Genomic DNA, 24683 nt, shown 5'->3' on the forward strand with positions numbered 1-24683 from the left:
ATGTGAAATACAGACTGATGGATTGTGGTTCTGTAACGACAATTTGTTGCCCATGCGCAAAACGCCCCTTAGCTGCTATAAATGATACTACCTACCAAGTGGTGTGGTCATACCTTGTAAATTCGCGCCCCTCTTGGACTTCTCTTTTCGTTGAGAAAGTTTCCGCAGGTTCTTTTCAGCTGTCTCATCGCAACTGTTCCTTGATACAAGTCAGATTTGTCTTTTCCTATAAAAACTTATCAAAATGGAAAGGTGAGTGCATATCACAGATTGCTTTATGATTCGCTGATGCTGAGTTACATTCCATTATCAAATTAGTCAGGTTATAGTATGTGGTGCGACATATTCTTAGCAGGTCTTCATAACTGTAAACCAGAAAAAAATGCTTGAGCAGAAGAAAAAGGATGTTACCACTATACCAGTATTGGGACACTATTTAGTTTGGTTGATGTTGAGTATAATATTACATCATAACATATCTCAGAATAAGCGAGGAACATAATCATTCTCAAGAGAATCACACAGTAAATGAAAGATATATTATAATAACGGTATATGAAGTCGAAACTGTTATTGGAATCTGGTGTCAATCGCATACGTACGCATTAAAATCATATATAATTTTTGTGCCTAGTATAAAACAAAAAATGTGGATCACGAAAACGACAAGATACATGGTAATGTGCAAAATTGCTAATTTAGTTATCGTGATGAAAAGAAAAATAAGGAATTAATACTTACCAACAATTACAAGAAATATATCATTAATTTCTTCTTCAATATTTAGAATAGTGACAACTGTATTCCAGTTGGACGTGAACTTTGTCGAGGAGGTGACGACAGTAGCTGAGGAAGAAATTATTTCCTCCAAAGATTTCTGTGCAGACAGGTTTCCTGATGATCAATTCGTGTTTGACAACGAGACGACAGGGCCCCAAGATTCCAATCCATATTCCAAAGAACTTGTCATCGTTTTATCCATCGCCATTAGTGTGATCATCTTCCTGACTGTCACAGGAAACTTTCTCGTCATCATGTCGTTTTTCGTCTCCAAGAAATTACAAACTTACAATAATTACTTCATCTTGAGTCTGGCCTTGTCCGACCTGGCTGTCGGAGCGGTGAACATGCCGCTCTTCGCCATAGCACTCGTGACGGGTAAATGGTCAATGGGGCAGGTTTTCTGTGACATCTTCACCTTCCTCGATCACGCCCTCTCCCACGTAAGCGTCGTTCTCGTCACAATCATCAGCATGGACCGCTGTGTTGCCCTGTCATTTCCCTTCCGACATCTTAAATACTGGCGACGTCGTTCTCGAGCTCTCCTTCTCATCGTCATCGGCTACCTGATCCCAGTCGTGATCTGGCTGCCATCGACAGCCCTCTGGCAGTACGTCTACGGCAGCGACCTCCCCTCAGCTTCCATCGACACGTGCGAGCCTCGGTACCTGCAGAGCATCGTCTTCAGTTTCATGGCACCGATTCTTTTCCTCTTTATTCCCTTTGTCATGACAACCATCTTCAGCTTCAGGATCGTCGTCATCATCAGAAGTTTTCACGAAAGAAAAATACGACGGACGATGAGATTCAACAAGCCCACAGAAGTAGATGACTCCGTTGCCGATCAGGCGACGAGGACAGGCTCGATGGTTGTCCGTAAGAATGGATTGAAAGCCGAGGGGGAAGAAAACATCGACAAGCGGCAGATGGACAAAAATGCAACAAAAGGTATGTCCAGTCTAGCAACTTGTTTCGATTTTACAATCTTACTGGGCTTTGGATGATTATAATGAGAATACTACTGCTGTTAATAACGATACTCTTTTTGTTTTCAATAGCTGTAACGCCATACACTGTCTACGCTCGTCAATCATAAAACGAAAACACGTTAGTTTACATATCATTTACAATTCACGCAATGGTTACACTGAGAATGGGAAGTGACTGAGTAGGTACTGTATTTCAGGCGCTTCAGGCAATCGAGTTTTTAAAGGGATTGCGTAGTTTTTGTAAAAATGGGGATTCAGGTTTTAACTTTTTTACAACATAATTAGAAACCACCTATATGAAATATAAAAGAGCATGCAATTCTAAGATGAATTCAAAGTTTATTTAATGAATATCGGTTTTGAAATGGCTGAGATATAAAAAAACAACAACAAAGAGGTCCTAATAAAAGGTGGGACCCACCTTTTATTAGGACATCTTTATCCGTGGATGTCTCAGCCATTTCAAACCCAATTGCGCTTAGGAATTGATTACGCTTAGAATTATATGTTCTTTAATATTTCATGTACACTGTAAGAAATTTCTAATTATGTCATAAAAAGTTGAAACCTGAATCCCAATCTAAACCAGAACTATACCATCCCAAGTCACCAACATCCTGTAGGTGAGAATTCCACAGACCTGTTTAAATTACTATGCTCCAGAAATATTAAAGTTTTAACACGAACTGGAACTAATAGTTGTTTTTTGTGGGGTTTTTTGTGTGTGTTTTTGTTTTTGTTTTTGTTTTTGTTTTTGTTTTTTTGGGGGGGGTATGGAGGATTTGTGTGTTTGTTTGCCTTTTTGGTTTCTTTGTTTGTTTGTTTGTTTGTTTGTTTTGGTCGGCCCAGAATAAGCTATAAATAACTTGCCATGTGAATGCCGTTGCACTAGAAGTACAAAAAGGAAGGCAAGGAAAGCATTGTATCCGATTTAAAATAGACTGACTATGTCTCATACTTAGCTCAGATCCATTCATATTCACTTTACAGAGTGAGTTTTGTTGGGCTAGATATTATACACATATATGTATATGATGAAACTTTAATCAGTAAGTATAATAAACTTTTAATTGATATCACTTATTGTCTGTTTTTGTTGATCAACGGCTCACTTTGCAACGGCCTCGCGATGGTACAATTTGCGTGATGATACAATTTGTATAATAAACCTTTGCAATGACCACTGCCCTTTGTTATGGGCGATATGATTATGATGATTATTTGTACGCATATCTGATGATTTTGTATTTTAAAATGATTGTCTGTTGAAAGAATTTTGCGTCATCCCGAGAAGAAATATAATTCTGGATAATTTTGGTAACTCAAATGCACATGTAAGTCTTCAGTATCTTCTTCGATTCCACAAACAGTGTTTTCCTCAGACAAACATAACTTATAACAAATATGAGCACATGATTGGCAGGTGGTTTGTCACGAAAGTGGACCTGTATATTGTAATGAAGTTCAATCAAATCTTTCTGCTGAAACAACAAAGTGCAATTTGTCAGTTTGGACGTCACATGGATGTGTTTCCTTCTTATGCCTTTAGTGGCGCATTTTTCCTTTCTCCTACTTTGCTTTGATCTTCTTCTTTCCTTATCCATTTCCTCCTGTCAAAATATTTGGATTACACCTCGGTGAGCAGTCTCTCCCTCTAAAATATTTCCTTGATTCAGTAAAGCAGCATTATCATCGTGTCTTTCTTTTCCTTATTCTGTAATGAGTTTCACTTTTTCTTCCTATATTTCACATACACTCTCCCTTTAGTTTTATGGCCGTGAACACAGTCCCTTTGTTTACCTCTTCTTAGTTCTCCCCTTTGCATGGACTAGAACAAAAAAAAAAATCACCTTTTCAATCATAAGTAAACCAGCAAATACATACACGGTCAAATATTTTCATTGTAAGGAACATGAATCAACAAAAGTCTTGTGTTTGACAAGGTTCTCAATTTGAATTTGGCATGTCAACCCGGTTTGATCATGAACGTAATTCAATTTTATTGTACCGCGTAATTTTACATGGACAATTGCAACGCGTGGTACATACAGGTGAATTCTTGAGCTTTTAGTGTTTTCGTCTGTAGATATCTGTTGGGAAGTATTTTACCTCGTTAACATCTCTTGGTATCTTTGATAATGTCATTAGCTTAGAGTAATATGAACCTGCAGGTTTCATCAGCTTAATCACATGAAAATGTGCTTAACCACAAAGTGAAGTAAAGATTTCCATCGTATTCATAGATGGTATTCATGAATTTGATGAGTTGGTTGCTTTACCCATGGCTGAGATGACGCAATGGGTTAACTAAAAATAATCAATCAGCTGGTATCAGAGGTCTTTAGAGAGAGAGAGAGAGAGCACACTAATGTACTCAAGTCTCAAATATTAATTTGTTGGAGAACAATAATCCTGATCGGTCACCCTATTTGCTACCGGACGAAGGGAGAATAACTCGATTGATAGAGATAGTGGGACTGCCGTTCGTTGTGAAGATGATTAAACAAACGACCTCTTTTCACCCATAGGGTAGTGTTCTACAGGAGAGACAAAAAAATACACCATTTTACTCGTGTGTAGATAAGGCTTTTGTCTTCATGCTCTTCGTTCTTTTGTGTCTGTTTTTTCCCCGGATCCGTTCACAGGGCTGCGAACTCTAGCCTTCATCATAGGTGCTATGGCGATAGCCTGGGTGCCTTCAGTTATGACGGTGATTACCTCAACATTCTGCGCCACGTGTCTGCCAGGATTCGTTTACACGGTAATAATAATAATAACAACGATAATAATAATAGTAATAATTGCATTTATGTGGCGCTTTATACATATTCGATTACGCGAATTTGCAAACATGTGACCCTTTTATTCCATTTCATTTCATTTTATTCATTTCATTTCATTCATTTCGGTAGGGCAAATGATTATTAAAGCTAACAAGGGTATTCTTCTTCACGTGAGCTCCTTAATGTGTAGAAATACTTTATTTCTTTGTACCCTTTTCTCGTTCGTTCGTTCGTATTTATTTTGCTTCACAAATCAAATCAAATCAAATCAAATCAAATCAAATCAAATCAAAATGAATTGCACGGGTGTGATAATCTTAAACAAAACATAACCAAAATAATGACAAAGGAGCAATACAAAAGTGCAGTTTATACTACCTAGGCCTACATAACAAAAAAAATCTTGGTAAAACATTTATACTTGCATAGAGAAGGCATATGATGGCTGATGGCCTCATTGGGAATATAACTCAGATTTGTCTCTCACGAAAATTAATTTTATTTGTTTTCTATTGCAATATTACGCTTTAGAGGGAAAAGGAATTAAAGATGTGAGTGAATGCTGTACGTGTGCAGTTATAGGTGCGTTAAATGCGTCTTTTGATGAGATCCTATACCCAATGCAGCAGTGCCAGCTGGTCACTGTGCTCCTGACATGCCGATAGGGGTTCTCATCCTTGTTCTAGTTGATTTTGGTAATAGATATAGTGATTTCAAACAAAGAGAAAGTTATAAGTTTCATGAACATTAAACTTGAAATAGTATAGCAGTCAGAGATTATAAGACAAGGCAATCTCTTCAACAACAAAAAACTCTCTCTAACCTGCAAAAACATCTTAACTCTTTGTGAGCCATGAGTGCCAATTCACACACACACACACACACACACACACACACACACATACACACACACACGCACACACACACACACACACAAACACACACACAAACACACACACACGCACACATACACACAAACACACACACACACACACAAACACAAACATCATAGTTTTACACACCGTCCAAAGTCCAAGGCACTGAAAGGCTTAAAGGAAATCATCCTAGTAACATACAGATCCAATTGACGCCAAATAAACATTAGTCTAAGCTCCATAATGATTAACATTTCCCATCCATAAATGTACGAGCCAAATAAAAAAGTATGTAATTACACAGAAAGAAACATCTTCATTAAAATACTCTTATGTAACTTTTATCAGCTCGTTCATAAACCAATCGATATTCGTAAAATAAGGGAAATAAAGAAGGAATGAAATCGATATTCAATGATAGGAAGAGGACTGATCTTGATTCACTCATAATGTTAACTAGATAACATCAAACGAAATATTGATAATCGTGTTCATAATGAAATAAGACTGATCCTTAACAATCACACAATCGTAAGCAGGAACAGTAAAGTCTCGCTGTGTTTACAGGCTTTTCTTCTTTTTTTTACAATCTTTGTGATTAATTAACTTACCGTCAATGCCTCGTTGAAACATGTGATTCTTTGCTTTTGTATTTGTTTTGTTTGTTGTTTTTTGCCAAAGTCTAAGTCGCATTTTCATTTTAAAATGGGAAGGGTGGGTGCGTCATTGACATTACCTTTACACACATATGTATACATAATGTATATATATGTATATATATACACATAAAAAAAGTTCTGAGGTGTTTAGCACTATAATGCTTTATGTAATTTCAGGAACTAAATATTTTGACCTTTAACTTCTGCAACAGATCAACAGAGTCTGATTTATTTGTGTCAACACCAAAATTTATGCAAACTTCACATTTCAATTTCCTTTAATGTGTACAGTTTGTTGGATCGAGGGACTCGAGGCCATTATTTTTCTTTTAGATGTGGCTTTAAGATTCATTACACTTTCTTATCGCATCTTATTTTAGGAAGTGAAACGGAAAAAGCAAAACCGCTTCAAACCTAGCTGTAGAATTTTATATAGTACTGTTTTATGAATGCTGTTCGTATACGACGAAAAAAAAAAGAGAGCAGTCTTCTTCAGTATAGCTAAAAAAGTTGTAAAGTATTTCAATTCCTTTTAACTATTTGCAGCATTTTACGACTATGTCTGATTCATATCTAGAGCATCTGCCAATCAAAAGAAACGATACGAATGAGCAGAAGTAATGTAAAGACATAATTTAGTTCTACCATTAAATTCATATTTTCACAATGCATCCACGAGAGAGGATGTGTATTGTACACTAGAGAGATTTCATCGATCTCCTCCTACATATGTTTTCTTATTTAATCTTACCTGCTTTCTCAGGGACTCTCATATTTCTGAAAAAATAAATCAATACCATTACACTAAAGAAAATTCTCTGAGAGCGGAAGATTGCCTTGATTCAAAGTAGAGGAGATCCAATTGAGTGATAAGTGCACAATCGATATTAAGTCGAAAGATGGGACAAAAGGTCACTCCAGCGAAATCTTCGTCGACTCTTCTGCACTCTTCAAACTTGTTTACATCATGGATATGTCTCATATACATCAAGACCAGCAGATATGAAGATTTTCATGCACCTTTGGTTAACATTTTGTGCCGTCAATTGAATTCATGGAATTGATAAAAACTTAAGAATCAGAAATATATAGATATTGATTGGGAGAGAGAAAGATTGTTTACGAGTCTGTTTGCCGTTTCAAATGACGTTGCGTTCCATTTTGACGTTTGGATTATTACTTGTAATTTTCCTAGTCATAAAATAGCAACATAATACCAGATCATCTTTTAACCTTACGGGAGACCTTGCTAATAAGACTGTAAAATGAATCTGAGATTTGTAGTCAAGTTCTTACGAACAATATCACTTCATATAATCTTAGTCATTTTCGCTTTAAGAAGGTGAACGAAAATGTCTTGTGAAACATGAAATGATTGATGGACGAAAAAAGTAGGTTATAGCCAGATCCGTTTGAATCTTGCAATAAGAACAGGATGTACACAGCGCTAAAAATTGCTAGCCTATGATAACATAGCGCTAGCAATTGCATTTAATGTACTTTATTTTATGTACTTTATTTAATGTAGATGATAAACATATATACATAATTTTCCTACAGATTTGCACCATTTTCTTTTTTTAATTGATATTGAAGAAATGAAATTTAACTTTAGGCTGGGATGTATACATGTATTCTTATCGTATCGTATCGTATCGTATTTTATAATGTACTTATGAGTATCGTATCTTACAATGTCTTCGGTTTTTCTTTCTTTGCAGCTCGTGATATTCTGGGGCTACATGAACAGCATGACGAATCCACTTTGCTACGCCTTGGCGGATAAAGCCTTTAAAGAGGCATTCATCCAAATCCTATCTTGCAAGCATTTCCTCCAGCGCTAGTCGATGTTAAAGATAAAATTATTTCCTTCTTTTCATTAGTGACACTGATGATAAAGATTGAGTATCATTTGGAAAGAATTCCACACATTTATTTCAATGCTGTATTGATTTTGTATGACTCTGCATATGTAAATATTTGGCTGTAATTGCAATTTTCTTGGATATAAAATCGATGAAATGAAGTGAAATAAAATGGAAAGAAGAGACTGAACTTGACGTCAAAGTGAAATCAAACCCCTTAGTGCAAGGTGCACGGAGCAGTTTAGACAATTTGCATAGACGAATTTTATCTCGATGGCACCAACCGCATTTTTTAAAGTCAATAATTTGTTCACTTGTAACTCGCACCTGTCGATATTTTTCTCAACATAATGAATAGAGTAACCAGAGTTTGCTATGTGTTTGAAGCGTTAGTGTAGTTTTTATGCCAACTGTTTCACACATTGATCTTACATCTTGCCATTTTCATGTTTGGCATTGTAACGGAATCTTTGACAACGTGACCTATACTATGTAGTACTATATTGACGAAAGGACAAAACATTAACCTGACATAAACACTTCTACATAAACCCGAAGGGTTTATGTCAGGTGAATGGCATCGCCGAAGCGATTCGGTGATTCCTTGCATTTATCCCACAGCTAATATACATCCTTTGGGTTTATGTCAGGTTAATGTGTGTGTGTGTGTGTGTGTGGCACACATACACACACTATAGCTTCTGACCACACGAGCAAAGAGAATCAAAGGTTATGGGACGAACGCCGAACTAGGGCTTTCTATAGCTCAGTCGGTAGAGCACCGGTCTAGTAATCCAGAGGTCTCGGGCTCGATGCCCGATGGAAACCCATTTTCTTTGCTCAATGTTTTCAATATATATATACATATATATATATATATATATATATATATATATATATATACACTCAACCAAAAAAGTAAGTTCCCCCAAGGGAATTTTATTACTCATAACATGAATGGCATATCATTGCCACCAGATATCATTATTGGTGTGAAAAAAGTGCATTTTATGTCAACATGCATGGAAAAAAAAAAGTTGCACTTCAGTGATTTGCATTGACTTTTACACAAATAATCAAACAATCAGATCTTTAAGCTCTCCAGTTTCCTGAAACTTTGCTCTAAGTTTCCTTATGGCATTGGGCGAAACCCCTGGTCTCCTGGCCACCTCCTTAACCGGAACCCCAGCTTCAAGGAAAGTGGTAGCTCTCCCTCTTTCAAAAATTTACAGACGCGGTATGATGCAAAATGGTCATAAGCGCATTGATGAGATCAACCCAAATTGGAATTAAAAAGCACATGGCTTCGACCAACATTCTCATATTGAAAAGGCCTATTGTTTAAAAAGTATGCATAACATCTGTTTAATAGGGAAGAACATTGTACCTGAAGAAATTCCTGAGAACTACATAACAATTTAAAAAGGTCATTTGCTAACTTGCATAGGAAATTTACACAATATGCTTCATATAACCTTAAGTGCAACTTTTTTCCTCATGCATTTTGACATAAAATGCATTTTTTCACACCAATGATGATATCTGGTGACAATGATATGCCATTCATGTTATGAGTAATAAAATTTCCTATCCATTCCCGTTTGAATTATGAAAATCTGTGAAACACTTTTTGAGATATATCCAAAAATTCTAGGGGGAACCTACTTTTTTTGGTTGAGTGTATAATATGGTGTATTGCTTTTTCGGGGGGGGGGGGGGGGTAACTGCGTTCTCTGTCTATGCCTTGTGTCTCCTGTACAATCCAGGCAGGCAGCTTGGTCGTTTAGAATAGTGGTGTAACATTGTTTTTAGACATGCAGACTGCAGAATGACTAAAATAAGGGATAATGAACAATGCGATGACATGAATGTATGCGCTGTAAGATTATATAGCTACTTTACATGTATGATTCATAGCTTGTGTACATAGGACATTAAGTAGTATTGTGATGTGTTTTAGCGGTATACAGATCTCTTAACGAAGATTAAAAGGTGTCTGTTATTCAACCTACTGTAATGATGTTTTATTTGGATTATGAAAGTAATGTGTGTAAAGCTTATGTTAAAATAATTTCATTAACTGCTAGTTAAAACGTAGGTGTGAGAAGTGCATGTTATGTAATTTATTTGAGATGATTCGTAAACACCTGTCATTACTTCTGTGCATTCTCTACCGTCCATTGTGATATAAGGGTCACCAGCTCCACCCTGAGAGGTCCGTACAATTTGACCATTGCATCAAACGGTAGCCAAGCGTCCAATCACCACTAACAGTGTAGTTGCATTCATGTGTACCACCTGACGTCTCCCAACAAGAACTCGAATCTAACCATGAAACCCACTCTTGTCATAATGATCAATCGCCCTAGGCCCTGTTTTACGAAGAGTTATAATGATTATATAGTTGATTTCTATCATAAGTCTATGGCAGTCTGTGTAATATCAAGGAAAATTATTATCGACTATATCTTTTGATAAAACGGGACCCAGGTGTTTTACAAGTTTTCATTTTGCAGCATATATTTCGCATCTCTCATACGATACAGACAATAAAAAACACTACACAACGCCAATATCCAGGACCACTCAAAAACGGTTGTAATAATTTAATTTGAGCTAAGTGAATTAGAAACACTATTGATCAAGAGAACGAGAATGAGAGAGATCTTCTCTTTGTTACAATCAGATGTAAAATTCAAGTAATGTCTTTGTACAATACACTGCCGACAAACTTGTGATGTTGTTATTAATACTTATAATTTCCTCATATCTTTACACTTTGATTTAACTACGTCCGCAAGTATTATTATCTCCTTAGAGCCTACATCCTATAAGCCCACCTTTTATTGACATTTCCATAATATGAATAGTACGTACAAAAGGTCATTTACAAAAGATGTTGAGTGTTGAATATGAGAGCGAATAAACACCTGATATTGATTCTTGCTGTCTTGCGTCTTTCATAAGTCATTATTTATCAAATCACCATTGATCGTTCTGTCCTGTGCAGTCTGTAGGTATTATATCATCAGGCTGTGTAATAATGCTAATTTCGACACTAAAATTACAAGGAACCTCAAGTGGGTAAATCAAGCCGCATATGTTTTGAAATTCAAGGGAGAGAGGACAGATTCCCATAGCGACAGATTGTACATGAAGGAGTATAAAACTATCGCAAAACATACATTTGCTGTTGAATAACTTTTCATACTTGAGGTATAGATAGATAAGCCAAAAACAAAAAGCTACCAATGAAGCAAAGCGTTTAACTTTTCATGGTGCTTTATCTTGCCCTTGTAGATAATTGAAATCTTCCAATTCATGACGAAACTATAATCTACTTAGTAACTCTTCAATGCTTTATGCACATAGACCTTTACCCCGACTGAGCTTTTAAATATTAGAAGGCCTCCATGGTTACAGTGGGATTTTCCCCCCTTCTGCCCTGTCGAATGCTTTCACATTTTGTATCTATATGCATGACGATAAGTCCAATGGTGCAGACAATACAACCGACTCTAAATATCATTTTTATAGACTTACATTCACATTCACATTCACAGTAATGGTGGGTGTGAAGTTGGCTTTGATTTTCTCCAAGATACCAATGAAAAGATCATTTGCAACAATAGCATTTTGATTTCCTCTATCACTTTACCTCAAGGTGATAGACATATGCTATGTTGTTTAGAATCATGATTATCTTGAACTTGAATTACTGTTATAATGATTAATGGGTCTCAAATATTTCAACAGAAGTTGGAATATTATCTTGTCACCACAGACATTCTTCATCTTTTAAATGTATCTTTTGAAACATTTGGAATCCCAAGATGGTGAATAGCTGAGAATCCTGACATGTTACAAATCATTAAACACATGCTTAACCAATCGTACAACTTCTGATATCAACTCTTGACTAATAAATATATAAACGCAAAACACAAGGGATACCTGAGGCACAGAAACGACATGCTGCAGCGTGTCGACCACGCATAACTATGATAATCAATTACATGGTGATTCCAATAACACGATAAAGTGAATTCTAAAGAATGGGTAGAGTACCTTGTTCATAAAGCTATCAAGATCATTAAAATGTCATTATTGACAGACCAGTGAAAGACGTTTCAACAAGTCTAGTTTACTACTTATACTGTTTTATCTTCGTTGATGAAAAAATAACGTGTCTACCTGTCACCTGAAAAATCATTGAAGTATTCAAAATAGTTAAACCCAGCGCCATAAGCTAGGAGGAATAAATTCCAAATAAAGACGCCATACATTTCACAACCACTTGAAGTCGATGTAGCTCTCGAATCACATACTTTGTTACATGCACACGGTTTCTTGTCTGTCACACTAAGAAAATGATTGTCATCATGCTCTATTTGTGATCTTGTTAATGATGGGAAGAGCTTGCTCCAAATATTTTAAAGCTTGAAAGAAAATAACTTCCGCTATCGAAAATATGTGCACCCAAAAGGTCAAAGTATGTTTGTCATTGCTGCTGGCAAATACTTTCTTTTCAAGTGCAAGACTTTAGTTCTTACCCAAAGATTGGCGCATAATAAGGGTCCACTTTAATCTATGTTTTGTTGAAACAGTTTTAACTGAAATGTTCTATATACACTAAAAATGGTGTTGAGAATAACTTCTTTCAGCGTGTAATCTGCAAATTTAAGTTTTATTCACAAACTGCTTGTCTACATGCGGACAGTTATGGTTACTAGACATCTCTTTCTCTTTGTGATTGCATACGAAGTGAAAATAAAAACTTATACCTTTTGATAGGCCTTAACTATACATGTTATACATAATATGAATACGGTTATGATAAAGGGAGTCGTATGTTGTCTTACAAAGTAACAATGAAAACTTACACTTTGATCTTACACTTATCTTTACACAATGTAGATACGGTTGTGGTAAAAAGAGTTGCACGTTGTCATAAGAAGTGAAAATGAACACTTACATTTTGATAGGCCTTAACTTTACATGATATAGATGCAGTTATGGTAAAGAGAGCTGTACATTGTCCATGGTACACTGTGTAATTGTAGTGTCATTCTTAGGTTCGACTGCTTTCTCAAACAGCGGGGTGTCTGTGGGTGATGTGCAGGTGAACATGTCCCGGAGAGCTGCCCGGAACTCAGGGTAACGTGCAGCATAGATGACAGGGTTGGCGCAGGAGTTGAAAAAGCCCAATACTGTCAAAACCTGTTGGAGCGGACTATTCAGGAAAGACAATGGGACCCAACCAAGGTTGTAACCGAGGAATGCGATCTGGTTCGGACTCCAGCAGATGATGTAGATGAGAATGACAATAAACATCATCTTGATGACACGATTTCTGGCTACGATATGAAAACTTGGCGTCTGTTTCCTCGCCTCTACTGCATGGGTGTTGGCCGCGTCGTTAAAGAAGGCAGCCTGCTTGTTGAGCTGGCGAGCAATGAGGAGCTGGGTGATAATCATGGTAAAACATGGAATCACGAGCCGAAGACAAAACCAGTAAATCGCGATGATTACTCTAGACCTCTCGGACAGATACCTCTCCCCACATCGTTGAGTTAAGTCCTTCACTCCGTAAACAATGAAGGCATGGATGCCGGAGAGAAGGGATAACAACCAGACCACAGCGATGAATATTGAGACGCGGCGTCTTGTGACGTAACGGTTAAACTGGAACGGAAACACCACAGCCAGGTAACGTTCCACAGAGATAGACATGAGGAGGTAAGAAGATGCTGTAATGCAGCTCCAGAGCAGCAGTTGAGTGGAAATCAGGCGGCAGTAGACCTCACCTTGCCAGGTCTTAGGGACAGAGGACGCTCTAGGGATGGGGATGATAAAGACGGACGTCAAGAAATCCGCCACGGCTAAGCCACCAATCAGTGTGTCCATTGATCGGCTCTTGGCGCGTCTCTGGAACAGGATAACGATGACCAGAAGATTTCCTACGATCCCTACGATGGCGGATATCAACTGGACGACGAGGTTCCACGTCCAGCGGATTGGGACCCATCGCCAAGGTACTTGTCTTGCTTGCTCATCCTCAGTCAGTATTGATGCAGTAGGAAAGTTTTCTGGTGGCATTGAGATGAATGCATCATGTATTCCCGGTGTTGACTGGACAATTAATTCCCCTTGACCACTGTCTGCAGTTTGAAACTCAGCTTGAGCTTCTCCAGGCTCGAAGGTGAGATTGGAGGGTTGGTTAACGTCGTATTCCTCACTCGCCAAAGTGCTGGAGAAATCGGAACACGCGTATTCCTGCCAAAGAGCAAGAATCATTGTCACACTTACTGCCATCTTCATCGTTGTGATCGGATGTATAAAGAAACCTGTTTGAAGAAATACAAACAAACAAGAATGTAAAATTACTGTATGATTATGAACAAATGTAACTATATATATAGAACAAAAATTGACATGTATGAATTATCTATGTAAGATAACCATGTCTGAAATTAATCAAGTTATGACATCAAAATATCTTCAAATATAATATCTTTTATTACAGTTACAAAAGAAAAAAATGTGCTATTCCTCACCCTGCTACTTACTTTTACAAAAAACTTCTACTACCACTTCCACTACTCCAACTTCCTCAACAGACAAGGCAAATAGTAAAGTCCGGTTTCTAAATCGCTCATCTTTTATCAACGAATTTGTTGGCACTTTAGACGTTATGTAAAAAAGCAATTTTAGTATCTGAAATAATACCTGAGACATATAGTCACTTTTGACAGTGAATCTTCACCTAAAAACTCAAACTTGCGAATATGAAACCTGTCCAAATAATTCGCGATTAGATTTTAAGTGAGTGGTCAAACATTGTCCAATAATGCTACTGGTCCAGAGAAACCAATTTGAATATAATGCACGTCTCCGACCATGTAATTTTTTGACTGAAAAGTAAGATTTGAAAAGCAATTCGATTAAGGGAATGAGAAAGAGCAGCAATTTGGAGACATAAGATTCAAGTCTTCTGGCAACAGAGATAGCATTACAGCCTACATCCATTGCCTTGTCATGCGGAAGGGACGTATGGCTACCCGTGGAAAGGCCATCTGCTTAAAGGCATTCAGTCGCATTCTTAGTGGTCACCTTAAATCAATCCAATCTCAAACTCATATCTTAAGTGTGTCTCCATACGGGACCTGGGACGTGATGCATAATTCTTGAAATTGTGGAAAACAAAGATTTCTGCTCGTTTACCTTCGTACAAATATCTGGTCAGTTGCTATGTATGTCATAGGATTGAAGCGTTCGCTTTGTACGGAGTCCTCCACGTCTGATTCGAGTCGTCACGACGAATGATAACTTTCCCAAGAATACAGTTCCTTTTAGGCGATCATGGAAGGAAAGAGACATTCTGCCCATGCGCAATGACAACTATCATTCCATTCATGGAGATGTCCAATGAGAAAGAAGGAAAATGAGAGAAAGGGGCTCATTAACCTGTGGTAAAGCAATACACGCTGTAAGTTGCCAGAGTGCCCAGACCTTGATGGATATTAAGTTTTCATCTGACGTAACAAAGGAATACCCGCACACAACCCAATTCATGAACGGGTGTACTACTATCTTGTGGACTGTTTGCCCGCAAAATACTTACATTACCATGTAGCTGTCAAATTTCCAATTTGAAATATCGGAGAATGCAAGTTTGTCAAAATATTAACATTCCTTGACCTTATGTAATGGTTGGGAAATATTCGTCATGTTATGAAAGAGAAACTCTGTGCATGTTCATTCCGCTGATTGATAAACTTTTTAGTCATAATGTTAATCTTGCGTCTTTTTGACTGTCGTGTCAAAGTTTTTTGTTTGTTTTGGTGAGAAAACATCATGAGATTGGTCAGAGGTGTTATAAGAAATCGTAACTTTGTAAGTGGAATCAAATCAGTATGTGTGACTGGGGGGAGTGCCAAGGAACATGGTTAAAACTCAAGTGTACAGTTGATTGAAGTAAAATGGATTATGTCTCGTAATAAAGGGCAAAAGGTGGGACTAACAGAAGTATAGAGACCAATGAAAATGTACGCCAATACAGTGGCGGACGGGGGGGGGGGGGGGTCGCACAGGGTGCGCTCCCCCTCTTTATTTTTTGTTTAAACAAAAGAATTAAAAAGAAAAAAATGGGGGGGGGTGCTTACCTCTAATTTTGTAAAAGCGCCTTCCCTTTACGGAATTCCCGGATCCGCCCCTGCAATAGGTACCAACAATGATACGAATGATTGTGGGACTCAACTACAGAACAGAAGACTATGTTTGCTAGGAACAGGCTTTACGAAGGAACATAGTTGACATTCAAGCAGACAATGTAGGCTTATGTCCTTTGTAATTTAAAGGGAGAGAATTACTGCATTAGCAAATTTCCTTGACAGCAATTGACCTGGGAAGAATTTCTTATTACGCTAATGTTTCACTTCTTTAATCCTTATCAACATTTCATTTGTTGATATCTCTTTCCTTTCATTTACATTGTGCGCGTGTGTCATTGATATTGATTATGTTGAGATTGAGAAAAAAAAAACGTCAACTCGAACTTTAATTGAATCACTAAAGTTTCCACGAAATCCAAGTACATTTTGACTTCTGTTGTTTCAGTTGGATCTTCATATGATTCAGGTAATACATGATCAAATTTTTAAGCAAGTGACATCAATTGGCTTCATTTTTTTTTTCGCAAACTTGGATCCAACCTAAAAAAGTATGTCTTACCTTTCCGCAAGAATTATCATCTCCATTCTACACAATAGTTAGCTTTTCTTGCTATATGTTCTACCCCTCAACTTTTTCTGACATAACGATGACAATTATCAAGTTAAAGGTTTTGAGATGTCATGTCACGGGCAAGTGATCTGTAACATTCAGAGAAGTGCGTTTCTATTTAACATCGAAAATTCCTAGAATGAGTTCATCAAGTTACGCGTGTTGCGGCAGGGCTGGTAAGCTACAGAGTACAAACATGCAAGCATCGCTTTACCTGAAATAGTTGTGCCCCCCCCCCCCCCACTCTTCTGCTTCTTCTTCTCTCTGCATTTCTCTTTTCATTAGGTGACTGCTACAGACGTATATTGAACTTTGTTTTGCGCATGCGCGCCACCTTACTGATTGCCAATAAGTAGATGATGGTTCATCGAGTAGTCTCATTCTCCGTTGGTGCTAGGATTAGACACCGACGATTTGAACCAGAGCCAGCTCATCGGACCTCTTACTTGTCTACAGACTGGCAGATGTTTGTTGTAAAGGTAAATACGCGGAATCAAGTTTTCCTTGGAGTTCATGATTCACGCAGTTCAGCTGAGCTTTCGCAAATGGACATACTGAATTAAAATGATTTTTTATTGAAATCTTTTGATGATGTTTGTCATCATGATCACAATAATTAGACCTATGATTATCACTTTTATTTTGCCACTGTCATCATAAATATTTGGGTTGTACCATAAAATGTTAACATCACTTCAAAATCACTTTCTGTCTAAAGAGTAAAACTGAAAATGTCAGAATATCCTGCACCAAAACCTTAATGAATGTGTCAAGCTCACGTTTGCTATTTGGAATTGTGTGTTGGAACATAACTAGCCTACTGTCGAGGTGTATTGATTTGTTATCAATTTCACACTGAAATTTTAAGGGTACCGATATCATTGATAATCTCCTTCGTCCTGCCAATAGTACTTAGGGTAGTGGTAGCTCTTATCATGGAGCTACTTCATGCTCTTATAATGAGCCTATGATAGCAATGGTGAAGAGAGACATCGTATGGGTGTAGCTGTAAAAGTGAACGAAAGATAAGGAGGGATACCACATCAATTTTTATATGCTCAACAACATTCAGTCTCTGTTGTCTATCTGTTTCCTTGCTACAATTTGCTTGATTGTTTGAAATTCTGATAATGTAATCCTGTAATTCGTTGAACAAACTTTTTTTTTTATTGCGGTAACTGTTTGATAAATGTCTTTGATGAAAAAACGAATTGTTCATGTTTTTATTTCTATTTTGAATCAGTGAATTTTATGTACTTAGTCTTCGTTAAATGCTTGTAACGACATGTGCTGTCTTTTTATATTTCTTCGAACAGGCCTGTCGATAATCCAGTCATAATGATGAAGATAGCAGTAACTATGGTAATGATTCTTGCTCTTTGGCAGGAATACGCCTGTACCGATGTCATTAGCACTTTGGCGAATGAGTATGACGGCAAAAATTTATATAACAGAGTTACCACCTGGCCAGATGAAGAAGCCGAAACGGAGCCTCAAACCACGGACAGCAATCAAGGAGATATCAATTCAATATCGGCACCAAAAACACGCCATGTAAACGTATCCATGTCCCAAGGAATCTTTTCTACTGCAATGATGCCGAGTGAGGAGGAGATAACAACCGAACTAGTCTCTTGGCAATGGATCCCAATCAGTTGGACGTGGAACCTCGTCGTCCAGTTGATATCCGCCATCGTGGGGATCGTAGGGAATCTTCTGGTCATCGTTGTCCTGTTCCAGAGACGCGCCAAGAGCCGATCAATGGACACACTGATCGGTGGCTTAGCCGTGGCAGATTTCTTGACGTCCGTCTTTATCATCCCCATCCCTAGGGCGTCCTTTGTGCCGAAGACCTTGCAAGGTGAGGTCTATTGCCGCTTTGTAGCCACCTACATCTTGCTCTGGAACTGCATCACAGCATCTTCTTACCTGCTCATGGCTATCTCTGTGGAACGTTATCTGGCGGTAGTGTTTCCGTTCCAGTTTAACCGTTACGTCACAAGACATCGCGTCTCAATATTCATCGCTGTGGTGTGGTTGTTATCCTTTCTCTCCGGCGTCCATGCCTTCATTGTTTATGGAGTTAGCGAGTTAACTCACAATTGCGTGGAGATATACCTGTCGCGAAGGGCTCGCATCTTGATCGCTTACTACTGGTTTTGTCTTCGGCTCGTGATTCCATGTTTTACCATGATCATCACCCAGCTCCTCATTGCTCGTCAGCTCAACAAGCAGGCTGCCTTTTTTAATGATGCGGCCAACACCCATGCAATGGACGGGGGAAAACAGACGCCAAGTTTTCATATCGTAGCCAGAAATCGTGTCATCAAAATGATGTTTATTGTCATTCTCATCTACATCATCTGTTGGAGTCCAAACCAGATAGCATACCTTGGATACAACCTTGGTTGGGTTCCATTGTCTTTCCTGAATAGTCCACTCCAACAAGTTTTGACAGTTTTGGGCTTTTTCAACTCCTGCGCCAACCCTGTCATCTACGCTGCACGTTACCCGGAGTTCCGGGCCGCTCTCGGGGATATGTTCACCTGCACATCACCCACAGACACCCCGTTGTTTGAAAAAGCTGTCGAACATCCCAGCCATACCAATGTCACACAGTGTACAATGGACAATGTGAATTCAGTTTCCCGTAATGTTAATGACGATTTAAATGTTTGAATTGATCTATCACAACAATGGTCACGTATAAAATATCACTGATAACGTTAGATCTTCTGTTACACAGCGAAATGCTTTTTTTTCGGAAGGGTTCTAGAATAAGTTGAATTAGAAATCATATTGTAATGTTGAGACAAACGCACATTAAATGTCTCCAAGAAGATCGCTGTTGCAAACAAGCAAGACGGCGGAGCTGACAAAGTTTGTGTTCTTGTACTATTGTTACTAGTCGTGGTTTTGCACATAAAATTTATTGCATCAAAATATCCTTATTCCAAGTACATCCTGTACTAATTATTGATGGTCGATTTCGTCGCCGACAACCAAATACAGGTCATTGAGAACAGACGTATAGATGTGTATTGAGGATACAGCTTTTTTGTTTCTTCGTCTATTGAATAGCATGTTATGTTTAAATGGTTTGGGAAGGGGTAAGGTCCTTCCAATATCAACATCAAATCATTTAAAGCACTGCTAATTTTCAAACCAATTCAGCGCTGATATTGCTGATGGTTATCTAAAATAGATTATTGTGTTCGTGTGTGTTTTTGTTTGAGTCAAAAGGATTTTGTTCGTTTGCTTGGTTGTTTTTGAGTGCAGTTTTTTTTTTAACGTAGATTTGAAGTATTCATTAGATAAAGAAGGTCCCCTTGGTAATTATTTACCGTGTTAGACTAAAAACTTAAGTCTCTATACTTCTTCAGACAGCATGCTGATAACTTAATGCTGTTTTTCCTTCTAATTTTTCTTAAAACAAAATAAATCAATAGAACTTTTAAGAAACACCAGTCGATATCAGATTTGAGCGCTTCATAAGATGACGGTAATTTTTGTCCCTTACCAGGTAGCATTTTCGTTGTATTTTGAGAGCTTAACGTGAGCAACGGTATACTTCTGAAGTTTGTATTATGCTTTATGCTGCCCAAATCCCCCTTGATAATACAAATGTAATAGAGGTAGTAGTAGTAGTAGTGATGATAATAATAATAATAATGATAATAGTAATAATAATAATAATAATGATAGTAGTCGTAATAGTAATGATAATAATAGTAATAATAATGATAATAATAATAATAATGATAATGATAATAGTAATAGTAATGATTGAAATAGTAATAATAATAATAATGATAAATAATAACAATAGTGATAATAATAATAATAGTAATAGTAATAATAATAGTAATAATAATGATAATAACAATGATTTTAATAACAATAATAGGTAACATTTATGGTGCTCTATACTGGCGTTTATATAAGCGCATTAATATGAAGAAAAAATAATTAAGATATAGCATGCAATTACCAATATCAGTATAACCAACAAAATTACATTTGATTAAATGGATAATTAGTGATTAGAACTTATCTACACTTTCAGCGTTTTGAATGTAAGAAGGGAGTATGTTCCAAAGAGATGGAGAAACAGGAAATCACCATAATGGGTACAAGTAGGAGGACTATAAATAATGATAATTGCAGAGTAGAGATCAGGTTGAAGTGGAGGAGTGGAGAGAAATTAAAGGGAAGATAAACCCCAAGAACAATGTGGATTGAGTGAAAGCAGCAACATTAGTAGAACACATCAGTGAAAGTTTGAAGAAAATCGGACAATCGATGCAAAAGTTATGATTTTTTAAAGTTTTGGTGTTGGAACCGCTGGATGAGGAGGCTACTAGAGGTTATGACGTATGAGTGGACTACAATATCAAGAAAATATAAAGAAAATACTACAAAAATCCATTTTTCATGAAAATTACAAATTCCATCAACTTGATATTGACATATGTTAAGGGTAGCAATTATTCCCCCTGCTTTCTGAAAGCGGTTGGTCCTCTGCTCTTTCATAATTCTAGAAAAGTGAATTTTTGTTGAATATCCTTTATATTTTCTTTGTATTGTTGTCCACTCATACGTCATATCCTCTAGTAGTCTCCTCATCCAGCGGTTCCAACAGCAAAACTTTAAAAATTCATAACTTTTGCATCGATTGTCCGATTTTTCTCAAACTTTCACTGATGTGTTCTACTAATGTTGCTGCTTTCACTCAACCCACATTGCTCTTTGGGTTTACCTTCCCTTTAAGTCTCTGACATAATCGTAATTTTCAATTGTAATTCCCACGCACAGTCGATCCAGTCGATCACAATATTGGAGATTAGTGTCAGTAATCATTTGATACTAATTTTAGAAACATTTCCTCATCACCAACGTGAACCTGGTGTGCTGTGTAATATGTTTTATGAGAACTTACCATCGTACGAAAGCGAGGGATTTCTCTTTCGGTGAAACCTGCACCCTTTTAAGAGAACAGAAAAATCACACGCAGTAGAAATTTCCATGGCATAACGCACAAACAAATCGTAACCGACTCAGACAGCACTTAATTTTTCTTGGTTTTATAATTCCGTGTATTTTATTTCATTACATTTCATTTTATATTATTTCACTCATTTATTGTTCATATCGTGGATATTTGTTTGGTCCACATAACATTTCCGTTGAGATGGCCAACCCGATCGCTTTGTCAAACCTTTGAACGCTATTATTTTATCAAATTCAATTCAATTACCTTTTGTCCATATAAGGATATTTATTTTGTTTCATGCTTTTAACAAAAAATATACAATTCAATACATTAACAACATCGAAATTACATGTAAGACATGAGGAAAACATTTTTTTTTGTCATCGTTAAAAAACTCACAAAATATTATTTAACATTTCTTATATCAACATTAATAACAAACCATCAACATATTGGTATGTCTAGCTATATGTACTGTGAATGCAACTATTGATACTAAACTGATTCGGGTGATTTATTTCCATGTCCTAAGGGCAGGCGCGCCGGAAGCAGTTTTGGATTGGGGGGGGCAAACATTGGAGGGGGCTCAAGATTAGACCATGCATATGTTACACAATATACACATGCACACACACACACACACACACACACACACATACACACACACACACGCACACACATCTATCATATATATATATATATATATATATATATATATATATATATATATATGTATGTAAAGTGGCGTACGGTGGGTCGAAACATGGGGGGAACCATAAAGTAATTTTGACGATCTGTATGCTTGTGCGTGTGTGCGTGAGCAATAATGGGACTACAATACATTACGGAATGTGATACATTCAACAACGCAGTCATTGAGGAACATTGTAAGTTTTCCTTATATGGATTATGGAATGACGGTGTGAAACGATCGACAAACTATATACTGTCAGCAACATAAGGTGAATGGCATAACAATAAAATGCGAGCGAGCGAAGCGAGCGAGCTTGAAAATTTTGATATTCTACAGTTCCAAAACTGGGGTTTGTAGCTATATCTTTCACTTTGGAAATTAATGGGGCGGCGCATCGGGCGCAACTGCTGGCAATTACTGGCAGCAACATTAGGAGAATGGCATAACGATTCAATGCGAGCGAGCGAAGCGAGCGAGCTTGAAAATGTTGACATGTTAGTGTCCCAAAACTCCCATTTGTAGCTATATCTTTCGCTTTGGAAATTAAGGGGGGGGGGGCATTGGACGCAACTGCTGGCAATTACTGGCAGCAACGTTAGGAGAGTGGCATAACGATTCAATGCGAGCGAGCGAAGCGAGCGAGCTTGAAAATTTTGACATGTTACAGTCCAAAAACTCCCGTTTGTAACTATACCTTCCGCTTTGGAAATTAAGGGGGGGGGGCATCGGGCGCAACTGCTGGCAATTACTGGCAGCAGCATTAGGAGAGTGGCATAACGATTCAATGCGAGCGAGCGAAGCTAGCGAGCTTGAAAATTTTGACATTTTACAGTCCCAAAACTCCCGTTTGTAGCTATATTTATCTTTCGCTTTGGAAATTAAGGGGGGGGGGGGGCATCGGGCGCAACTACTGGCAATTACTGTCAGCAACATTAGGAGAGTGGCATAACGATTCAATGCGAGCGAGCGAAGCGAGCGAGCTTGAAAATTTTGACATTCTAGAGTCCAACAACTGCCGTCGTAGCTATGTTTTTCGCTTTAGAAATTAAGGGGGAGGCGCACCGGGCTCAACTGCTGGATGCGAGCGAGCGAAGCGAGCGAGCTTGAAAAATTTTGACATTTTACAGTCCAAAAGCTGCCGTTTGTAGCCATATTTTTTCCCTTTTAGTCATATATATACATGTTTATTTTATTTTCTTTGTTTAATCATTTATTTTTATTATTATTATTATTTATTTTTTATCTATTATTATTATTTTTTTTTTTTTTTTTTGGGGGGGGGGGGGGGGCTTTTTGGGGGGGCAAAAATGCGTTTTGCCCCCCCACTTTTTGGATTGGGGGGGCGGCCGCCCCCCCTGCCCCCCCACTTCCGGCGCCTATGCCTAAGGGTACAATAAAATAATACATTTATAACAAATTTGTATCTTTTCCTGTGTACGTTTTATACATAATTTATTACCGTGGCAAAGGGATTGCGCTAAATTGTATTGTCACTGTGACTGATGAATGCTGTTTGTGCAATCGAGATATTCATCAGCTATCTTTTTGTCACATGCTCATTGCTTCGTTTGAGGTCGCGCCGAATCAGATTAGGGTGATGTTCGTTATTTCGAAGGTTCATTAATCCGAAAAAGAAATAATGCTTGTTATTCCTAAGTTTCATTAATCCGGAAATTATATACGAAGGTGCGTTCTAATGAGTCTTCGGAACAAGAATTAGAAGAGGAAGGAGAGGGGACATATACATGATATATATATATGTATATATATATATATATATATATATATATATATATACATATACATATATTATTATGTATACACACACACAGATATAAATTAATAATTATTCACGAATATATAACAACCATTCCCACTCTCGTGAATTGAAATTCGGATCCTACCTCCAAGAATTCTTACCTATCATTTGTGTTTTTCTGATTTCTTTTTTTTTATAGATTAAGTCCGATTGGTGTCTTTATACTCTTTGAAAACTACTCAGCGACTGTAAAACCACAATATTTGTGCAATAATTTTGTATGTTGTTGATGTAACGACCGAAAATTTGTCATAGATGGGTGATTATGATAATCAAGCGCCTGTGATTTAATTACAATAATGTCTGAATGTTGTATTCACAAAATATTAAGGATTCTGGTTTCGTAATAACATTCACTGGAATTAATAGACGAAAGTAGACTACAATTAATGAGCATCGATATCATTACATCTGGTAAATCTTACAAATTGCTAAATCTAAT

At 37.4% G+C, this 24683-nt stretch overlaps 2 protein-coding genes across 2 annotated transcripts; one reads left to right on the forward strand and one right to left on the reverse strand.

Moving 5' to 3' along the window:
* Positions 1 to 12964: 12964 nt before the first annotated feature.
* Positions 12965 to 14272, reverse strand: LOC139731351 (allatostatin-A receptor-like). Its single transcript, XM_071642242.1, has one exon. It carries the CDS (start codon positions 14270 to 14272, stop codon positions 12965 to 12967), a length of 1308 nt encoding a protein of 435 aa, XP_071498343.1.
* A 4059-nt stretch (positions 14273 to 18331) lies between these two features.
* LOC139731352 (allatostatin-A receptor-like) lies at positions 18332 to 19414 on the forward strand. The gene has a single exon (XM_071642245.1). The coding sequence runs from the start codon at positions 18332 to 18334 to the stop codon at positions 19412 to 19414; it is 1083 nt and encodes a 360-aa protein (XP_071498346.1).
* Positions 19415 to 24683: the final 5269 nt, after the last annotated feature.

The sequence above is a fragment of the Diadema antillarum genome, unplaced genomic scaffold (assembly GCF_040938485.1).
Source record: "Diadema antillarum isolate AM-2024a unplaced genomic scaffold, OU_Dant_1.0 seq00000368_RagTag, whole genome shotgun sequence".
Taxonomy (NCBI): domain Eukaryota; kingdom Metazoa; phylum Echinodermata; class Echinoidea; order Diadematoida; family Diadematidae; genus Diadema; species Diadema antillarum.

Bases quoted from the DNA above. Each gene is read 5' to 3' on its own strand.
- LOC139731352 (XM_071642245.1), top strand. From the start codon at position 18,332: ATGCCGAGTGAGGAGGAGATAACAACCGAACTAGTCTCTTGGCAATGG.
- LOC139731351 (XM_071642242.1), bottom strand. From the start codon at position 14,272: ATGAAGATGGCAGTAAGTGTGACAATGATTCTTGCTCTTTGGCAGGAA.